We start from the raw sequence: 8862 nt of genomic DNA on the forward strand, positions 1-8862 counted from the left end.
GTAATAGCTAAAACTGATATCAACAAACTATTGTAGGCAGTCCAAGTTGAACAGAACAGACAGTGACACGTTCTTTGGGCCCAATTTCAGGCTTCTATGAACCCTGAAATAATCAGTTGCTTTCTGGTGATCCTGGTCTTAGTTGTGTAGCTTACCGCTGCTTCTGTGAGCCAACACAGCCTTTAATCTGGTAACTGTGGTCAGCAGTATAAAGAGTCTAGAGTCTCTTTTGCACTGGCTGGGTAATATGTGGTCACAAGTGCTTCTGACCCCACTACCTATAAAAGATGTAAACATCAGATTTATTTGTCTAGTTTATTTCATGATTTATGGAGTGATGGATATACTGTTCCCATGATGTTACAGAGTAAGTAAGGCTACAATACAAGAGAAACTACTAGGTGTTGTGATTCAGTGAGTCTTCTGGATCGTCACTTTCTCCTGCCTGCGGACTGCAAGGAGTTGAATTATGTGATTCACCTGTAAAGAAAAGCAGAAAGATCAGGTAAACTCATCTGAATGACAAAAAATGCAAACCTATTTAACTTACTTACCCTATAAAGTAGTATACCGCAACTATTTAGAGTCTTTAACATAAATACGTACATTTTATCTGCAAAATCTATTCATATATCAACAAAATGGGATCCTAGTCCTACAAATCAGGGCAAGCAACTTAAGAGGCCAATCTATATGCAGTAAATACTACAATTTAATATTCAGGCTCACATATTTAGAATTTACACTTGCTTTATTTGACCTTTAACAATGAAATACTGCTTCTCTCAGGAATAGGATATAAAAAACAATAAAACATAAAAGAAACAGATGGAAGTAACTGTCACACACATATGATTACCTGGAATGGTTGCGTCAGTCTCTCCATCACCAGCGAGCTCTGCGTCTGTGCAGATGTCACCGAAGATCAAACGGATCGTCTCCTCTGCATGCCGCTCACTGGAGGAGCCGTGGACCGAGTTGTGGAGGATATCGGAGGCAAAGCGGGCCCTCACAGAGTTTGGTGATGTCACCTTAGCCTGGTCAGGGTCTGCAGGGCCCATCAAGGCCCTCCACTCCTCCACTGCATTTTCCTTGGTCAGGACTAGCATCATACAGGGCCCCCTGAAATAAACAATGACAGGATGTTCATATCTGGCAATGTATGTAATACACACATGCACCTGCTCACCTTAATATTATTTGTGTTTGTTGTTAATTTTTACTGATACAACCAATTTTCAGCTTTGCACTACTACAGCATGTGGTCTCCTTTGTTGCTACAAATTTAAATTGAACATAACAGACATGAAAGAAAAACAAGAAAATTAACCAGCAGAATAACGCAATTAAATTGTCAAGAGCCACAATGGGACGACATCTGCAATAAGCAGCCTTTGACTAAACTTTCCCAGTAAGCATTAATTTGGTGATTTGGAGGTCAAAATATGTCAAGACTTCTACATTAAAAAACAGACTAAATTTGATTTAAATAGAAGGTCTAGTTTACATAAAACTGTTTCAACAGCATTTCCATGAATATATTTCATCATGTAGTTCAAAGTCATTGAAAAGCTGTTGAAACAATGTTTTTAATTTTCAGTTTTAACCTTAATGCCCTGCAAGTCACCACATCAGTGCTTTCTGGGTGATATCCGAAATATATTCCACTAAACCTGGGCTAATATTGAGGGATACTGGCAACCAAGGTAGTTTCCCAGTCTAAAGTGCCCAGCTGTACCCATCTCTCTGCCCATTGTATTCATGCAGTTGTGTAATAACTAAGTGAAGGGGCTAATCGGAGCGGAAGACAATTCTAAAACCTAGATGTGCTGTGAGAATGAAATTGAGATGGACTTCCCAGCCACTTGCCTGAGGCTGGCTGCCTTGATTCTAAGCTGCTAAGATCACTGTTAAAAGTGCCGTTAAAATTTGTAGTGGCAACGGGAATTAGGGCAGGTCAGGGTGGTCACTTTGCCCTGCTGCTATAGCTGCTTGCGGGCATAGACTGACCGACTCATGAACTCCACCAGCTGGTTGAAGAAAGGCTTGTCCCGGTGCTCTTTGTAAAACTCCTCAGCCATCTCCCTCGACAGAACCGTCTCCTTCAGCCTTGTGACAGAGAAACCGCTGCCACGGATCTCCTCCAAAATCGTCTCTGTTCGAGTGATAAGAGGAAATAAATATTATACAAGTGATACCATTATCTGTGCACAGGTAAATGAAATTTCTATATTGTTCCAAATGACCAGAAAGAACCTTTGTGTTCCTCTATGGCATCAGGTTTGATCACTGCCAGGGTCTGCTGCTCAGGGAAGAAGAAGTTAATCTCTCGTTCTGCCTCTTCATGACTTGCACTGCCATGCAGCTGGTTGATAGGCTCATCTTCCACAGCAAACTGAGCCCTTAGACTGAGTGAAGAGGGACACATCAGTCAGCATTACAGGCATAATCCCACTCTTAGGTACCATCTATAACTTATATTTTCCAGGAACTATTTTTTTGAGAAGAAGTGGGGTAATTTACTGTTCTTTTCTCCACTTTTGCTCACTTTGCTCACCCCGCCTTGTCCACTTGAACTTCAGTATGTTCCACATTTGCAAGATTGCCTTTCAAGAAACTGGCGAGATCATTGCACAAAGCTTGTGAAGAGAGTCTAACATAAAATATTGAAACACAATGTTGTCCTGTGGCTGCACAACTTTCAGAAAAGAAACTTGAAAGTCTACAATAACACAAAGTCTTCAATCACAGATTTGTGTTTAATAATGTGCAAACCTGACACGGTTAAAACAAGAGGTCAGAAGAGGAGTACAGAGACCTTTTTAATTGGATTTCATACAGATTAACAGTATGGTGATGTGAGAATGTGAGAACCATTGCTTTTCCGTGACTATTACACCACATTGACTCCTCCAGACTCATTTCAGTGAGTGAATGAATAGAACCAGATGCTACTCACCATTCAGGACTCTCTTCTTTGGCTTTTTTAACATCAGTTGGACCAAGGATGTTCTTCCAATGATGAACAGCTCCCATTCTGGCTAGAGCCAAAGCTAGCACCGGCCCACTGTTAACATACACACGCTGAATACACTTCTGCAGCAACATACTACTATTTCAGACTTTTTTTTTTTTAAAGTGTGTGTAAGTTACCTGGTCATGCTTCGGAGCAGTGCAGGGAAGTAGTCCTCCTCAACATGTTGGAAGTAAAACTGTCTGACCTGCTCCTCTGTCAACATCACCTCTTTTTGGAGAGCAACTGTGAAGCCTGAGTTGTGGATTTGGGCCAATATCTCCTCTGTGGGACCACAGATATGAAATATGTAATTAACAGTACAAATATACAGTAGATAGTTGCATTTTGAAAGTGTGATGAATGTCTCTGCAACTGCACATTTGTCACATGTCTCATTCAACACATTTGCTGAAGGAATCAAGCAGCATTCCCACTATATTCATATGAACCACCTTTGTGTGTGAATTTGTGTTTGTGTGTTTGGCACGGGCCCCACCTCTGTTCTCTCTGGCAACGTCGGGCCGGATAAGAGCCAGTGTCCTCTCCACACGCTCTTCCTCCCCATCCTGCTCCGTTACTGAGGCTGTCCTTAAGTTGGGGAAGAAGAAGGCAAGCTCCCTGCTGGCCTGGTCGCTGTCCTCGCTACCGTGCACTGCGTTGAACAGTGTCTGTGTGCCGTATTGTGCCCGCAAGCTGCAGGAACCCAGAAGGGAGAAATAAGAGGAGAGCAGATGGCTGCTCGGCTGGTGCTCAAACAGAGAGAAGCATTACGTTTGGGTGTGTCTGACCGAGCAGGTGGGCATGTGCTGCTCATTTGCTTTTCCAGACTTTAGACTTAGGTTGTTTCCCCACTGTTGCAATCAACGGTGTGTGAATAAATGTCAGACACAGGAATGATACAGTAACTTTATCACACTGTAAAGTTTGATTAAACTGTTGATGTTTTCTCAAGATATGTACAATTTTAAGCTGTTTTTCTGAATAGAGCATATATATAATTTCCAGTGACTAACCTTTCTGGATTTTCTCTCCTGGCTTCTTCTGTGTCTGCTGGACCAATGAACTCACGCCATGCTGGTACAACATTGGCTGAGCCCTCAACCTGAGAGAGTACCAGAATATGGGAAGGCCCGCTGGACATAAACTGCACCAAGTCCTCAAAGCAAGCCTAAAAATCACCATCACATACATACAGACAGAGACAAGAACACACAAACATATTAATGTAATGAATAATTTACATCAGGAATGCTCCAGATATCAAAGAGATAATTCAGTATAGCTGCTTCGTGGATCAGAAATTAAAAACTAAATTGGTTTACATTCATTTTTAAAAAGCAGATGCAATAAAAATTCAGCTGTGTACACATCCATTATGTCATAAACATTATCGGTTTACCTCTCGCATATTTTGTGTTTCTGAATCTCTAATCATTTAGTTGCATCACAAACAGCATGATAAGCAGAAATAGCTGCTTACACAGCAGCTCTATTTTAAGCCTTGTGCAGAAATGCAGATAGATGTGTGGTGTGTATTTGCACTGGTTGTAACTGCTCTCCCATTAAGATGTTTACTCAGCATTCAAAAATCCCAAACTAACCTCAGAAACATCAAGCAAGCCCCTCAGCAGTTTGACTAGTATGCAAATCCCTGGAATGGGTTACAAACAAGAGTGTCTGTATGTATTGTCTTGGATTTGGTCTGTGTTATATGTGCCTTTTTGCTTTTATTCTATACAATTCTAATCAATCTCACTCCATCCACAATAACATACCTCTGCTGCTTTGTGCTGGTAAAAATCTCGAGCCTCAACCTCAGTCAACGTGTGCTCCTCGTGGGCCAGGATCTCAAATCCAGCATCTTGAATCTAGCCAGGTGAGTAAATGTCTGAGTAAATGCATGATGAATTAATGTCAGCAGTCCTCTCAGAATGTGAGCAGTGTTAGTTAATAAGTAAGTCTCTGTTGTACCTTCATTATGATCTCATTTGCCTTGCCGTGAGCAACAGCATCTGGTTTGATGATGGCAACTGTGTAGGATTTACTGGCAGGAACTAGGGGAGAAGAGAGCAGATTGAGTGATGATTAGTAAATGCTGATAAAACGTGACATGAAACAGAATGATGATGACACTAGTAACCAACAATAGCAATCATAGTAACAACAACACCAGAGATAATGTCAATGACAGCAAGATATCGACCACCAATATGATTATATTGTTTCTACAGCACCAATTATGCTTTCTTCATTGTCTGACTGCTGAGGCGAGTGCTCCTCTTCTGTCTTCTCATCATCATCCACCAGACCATCATCTTTAACCTGGTATTCAGAAAAACCAAACAGTGAGTCCTTGAAGGTGTTTGTCTACACGCTTACATAATACTCTTGTGTATGAATGAACGAGGCTGCAACAAATAATTCATTTTATTAATGATTAATCAATAAAATGTAAATATATGTAAATGGATGTAATAAATAAATAAAATGTCAGAAAATTGTGAAAAATGCCCGTTAAAATATGCCATAAACCCAAAATGACGTCTACAAATTGCTTTCTATGTCCAAACTCCAAATGTGTTCAGTTTACTATGACATAATACAAAGAAAAGCAGCACATTCATACATTTGAGAAGCTGAAACCAAAGACTGAAAAATGACTTTAACAATTTTCAGTTGTCAAAATAGTTGCTAATTAATTTTTTGTTGATCCACTAATTGTTTAACTGGCTAATCATTTCAGTTCTACAATGAGCATTATGTGTGAATGGATCACTGTACAGTATGTGTATGTGTACTTTATATAACTGCTCACCACTTTGCGTTCACCACCTTGCTCCAGGACCAGCTTCTCCTTGCCCAGCTCCTCTACGATCATCCTCTGAAGCAGAGGCGCATCTGCCCCTCGCAACACAGCCACCAGCTCCCCGCCCTGTCCATTCAACACAAATATCCCTTTAAATTTTTTTTTTTTTGACCAATTTTGAAATTTAATGCTACAAGTAGTGACATACAGGAACGTCTTGGCTGCAGAGGCCTTTATAAGGAAACCACAAAAGACAGAAAAACCCCCATCAAGTCAGCAACAACAAAAAAAGTGTTGATATCTTTAAACGTAAACTTAAAACTAACGTCTTTAGCTTATGATTTGAAGATTTTATGGGCATTATTTACTTTAGATTTTATGTATGATTTATTTTATTAATGTCTTTAAATATTTTGTCACCTCTTATTCATTTTATTTGTCATTATCTGTTTATCTAGTTCTTCTTTTGTTGGTTTAATTACATTTTTATTTTGTGTGCATAGTCTCAAATTGTTTCTACTGTTTATATTTGTTCTGTCTTATTATTAAAGCACTGTGAATTACACTAACCTGTATAGAAAAGGAGCTATACAAACAAAGTTTTAAAGATTAATTGATTGAAAAAATGGGAGAACAGGCACACAAATATGCACAATCTCAGTAATATACACATTAAATAAAGGGTTGCATATTAGATCAGCACCAGAGATCACAGCTATATGGGAAGTGGCCCTGTTTCCTGGCCTACATCATTAGCGCCTCTGTCTGAGTGTTACAGAGTCAGGATGAAAAGGAAAAAGAAAATTAGAAAGAACAGATGAATGCAGAAATAAATCTAGACAGACAGTATCAAGACAAAAAATGGATGCAAGGGATAAAAGACAAAATACACAGATGTGATTCCTCAGATATGCTGAACACACACATACTGACTGTACAAACATGCACACACTCACCCCATAGAACAGGAAGGTGGGCTCACATTTCCCTCGATACTTCTCCAGAGCATCAATGCTGTCTGCCTCGGCCTGAACCACACAAACACACACACACAGATTTTTGGTGACGCCCTCACACATTGTGGTTTTAATTAAAAATGCTTGATATTTTAGTAAATATCCTTGTAAATGGGCTTACTGTTGCGAAATGTAACAGGTCATCACCCAGTTCGTTCTTTATTTTTCGCAGGAGACTGACAACAGCTCTGCAGGGACCACACCACTGTTGGTATACATCCACAACTGAGGAGAGAGAGAGAGAGAGAGAGAGAGAGAGAGAGAGAGAGAGAGAGAGAGAGAGAGTGTGTGTGTGTGAGTGTGTGTGTGTGAGTGTGTGTATGTATTTGTATGAACAGTCATTTTGCAGTTATTCCAGTGAACACAGAGGGGCAGCAGCATACAATAAATTAAAATTACAGTGATATGTTTCTTCCACATCCACAATTTTGTTCCAGGTGTTAACACTTACTGGGCAGACAGATGCGGACTGCGTTTTGATGGTATTCACTTTTTTTTTTTTTTTTAATGGGACATAAACTCTCAACCTCTGAAGTTCTTACCTGTTAAACCTTTAGTTGCAAGCATCTCCTCCCACTGCTCTTGGTTTGTGACAGATGCCTGGACAAGAAAAGCCGCATTCAGATAAGGGTTTAGTAAAAAAGTAGCAAAAAGTTAGCATGTTGCCAAGATGCGACTGAAAACATTAATTAGCTACAAAAACTCATTCTGTGTGTTTGTCCAACCTGCAGACTCGCTTCTTTCTTCTTGCCTGCCATTTGATAAGTACGTCAAATTAAATAGTTATATCTAAAAGGGCTAACATGCGCCGAGCGATACACGAAAATATAGGTTAAATTAGCGAGCTGAAATGCTAATACGTCACGTTATAGCTCGTGCTACTCGCGCTTGTTTGGCTACATGGTTGCTAAGCAACAGCGCTTCCGCTTTGTTTCCGGAGCCACTGATCCATCATCTGTTGTCTCTGTGACTTACTGCCAAGGTAGGTCTATGTTGTTAGTGGAAGAAGTACACAGATCTGTTTTCAGTTTTTGGACTTTTTCTCTAATCTTTGATTTTTGCTGAAATATTGGATCATTTGAACATTTATTGAAATTAAACCATGTGAGAAGTTTAGAGGGAAAAATCACTATTTGGTGGAGCTGTTAACAACTCATAGACATGTGAAATGTGACCCCGACTACACGCTGCGTCAAAAACCAAAAAGGTTGGAAACCACTGGTTTCATCTTTAACACTGTGTTGTATTTTAAAATCTTGTTATGTTATTCATTATGTCAAATCTTCATCTGAAAAGTAACTAAAGCTGTCAAATTCATGTAGTGGAGTAGAGAGTACAATATTTTCCTCTTAAATTTAGTGGAGTGGAGGTAGAAAGTAGCATAAAATGTAAATACTCAAGTTCTCCTCCCTTCTTAAACTCCCTCGTGTTGCAGAGAGCATCATGGTCCCCTTCATCACACTCTGTGTGAGTTTTGTTTAGACCCTGTCACCTCAGAGTACACATCAAATACACTGCAGACTACACCTGGGGGCTTATATTTTGCCAAGAAACCGATCAACTGCTATGTTTTTCTTCCTCTGTGTCAACGCGTTTGTGGTAATTTGATTAAACAAAAATGTGTGTAGGAAAGATGCACCATGTAGGTACAATATAAAACTGAAATAATACAGATTAAAAAGAGCTTTTGACACAAACTCTCTCTGCAAGACAGGGCCTTACCTTCTTCCTTGTACCAACACTGTTGTAGTAACAGATACAGAAAAATATTTTATTTCTGCCCCTATTGTGAGAGAAAAATTACAGAGTAATTTGAAGGCTGTAATCTAAAATGTCACCCAACTTTTTAGACTCTTTGCTCAGACTGACGCCCTAATCTCTACATAGTTTTGACAAAGCTAACTCTCCCAGAGCAACAGTATCAGTTGCCTTTCCTCTGACCATAACATTACAATATTGCACAGGACAGATCTCCCCATGCACAGCCAGTATTTTCAGTCAGGTGCTGGTCGGTCGCAGGAACA

At 39.9% G+C, this 8862-nt stretch overlaps 1 protein-coding gene across 2 annotated transcripts; it reads right to left on the bottom strand.

Annotated features, from left to right (window-relative positions):
- Nucleotides 1–301: 301 nt before the first annotated feature.
- On the bottom strand, nucleotides 302–7715 carry nme9 (NME/NM23 family member 9). 2 transcript variants are annotated; one of them, XM_067603387.1, is made up of 17 exons: nucleotides 7564–7715; nucleotides 7381–7438; nucleotides 6960–7063; nucleotides 6779–6850; nucleotides 5832–5948; nucleotides 5251–5338; nucleotides 4988–5070; nucleotides 4792–4884; nucleotides 4030–4184; nucleotides 3513–3709; nucleotides 3154–3298; nucleotides 2960–3067; nucleotides 2558–2617; nucleotides 2257–2408; nucleotides 2011–2155; nucleotides 860–1122; nucleotides 302–480 (listed from the first exon to the last, which is right to left on the bottom strand). In XM_067603387.1, the coding sequence occupies exons 1-17, from the start codon at nucleotides 7594–7596 to the stop codon at nucleotides 398–400; spliced, it is 1956 nt and encodes a 651-aa protein (XP_067459488.1). In that variant the 5' UTR covers nucleotides 7597–7715; the 3' UTR covers nucleotides 302–397. The 2 variants fall into 2 exon arrangements, with proteins under 2 accessions (XP_067459488.1, XP_067459489.1); XM_067603388.1 differs by lacking the exon at nucleotides 2558–2617 and having other exon boundaries at nucleotides 7564–7713.
- Between the last annotated feature and the right edge of the window lie 1147 nt (nucleotides 7716–8862).

Source organism: Thunnus thynnus, chromosome 11, assembly GCF_963924715.1.
Source record: "Thunnus thynnus chromosome 11, fThuThy2.1, whole genome shotgun sequence".
NCBI lineage: Eukaryota > Metazoa > Chordata > Actinopteri > Scombriformes > Scombridae > Thunnus > Thunnus thynnus.

Bases quoted from the DNA above. Each gene is read 5' to 3' on its own strand.
- nme9 (XM_067603387.1), bottom strand. From the start codon at position 7,596: ATGGCAGGCAAGAAGAAAGAAGCGAGTCTGCAG. The intron at 7,439-7,563 runs GTTGGACAAACA...TTTCTTGTCCAG, and splicing joins AGAAAGAAGCGAGTCTGCAG to GCATCTGTCACAAACCAAGA. The intron at 2,409-2,557 runs GTGAGCAAAGTG...CTCTTCACTCAG, and splicing joins GTTCAAGTGGACAAGGCGGG to TCTAAGGGCTCAGTTTGCTG.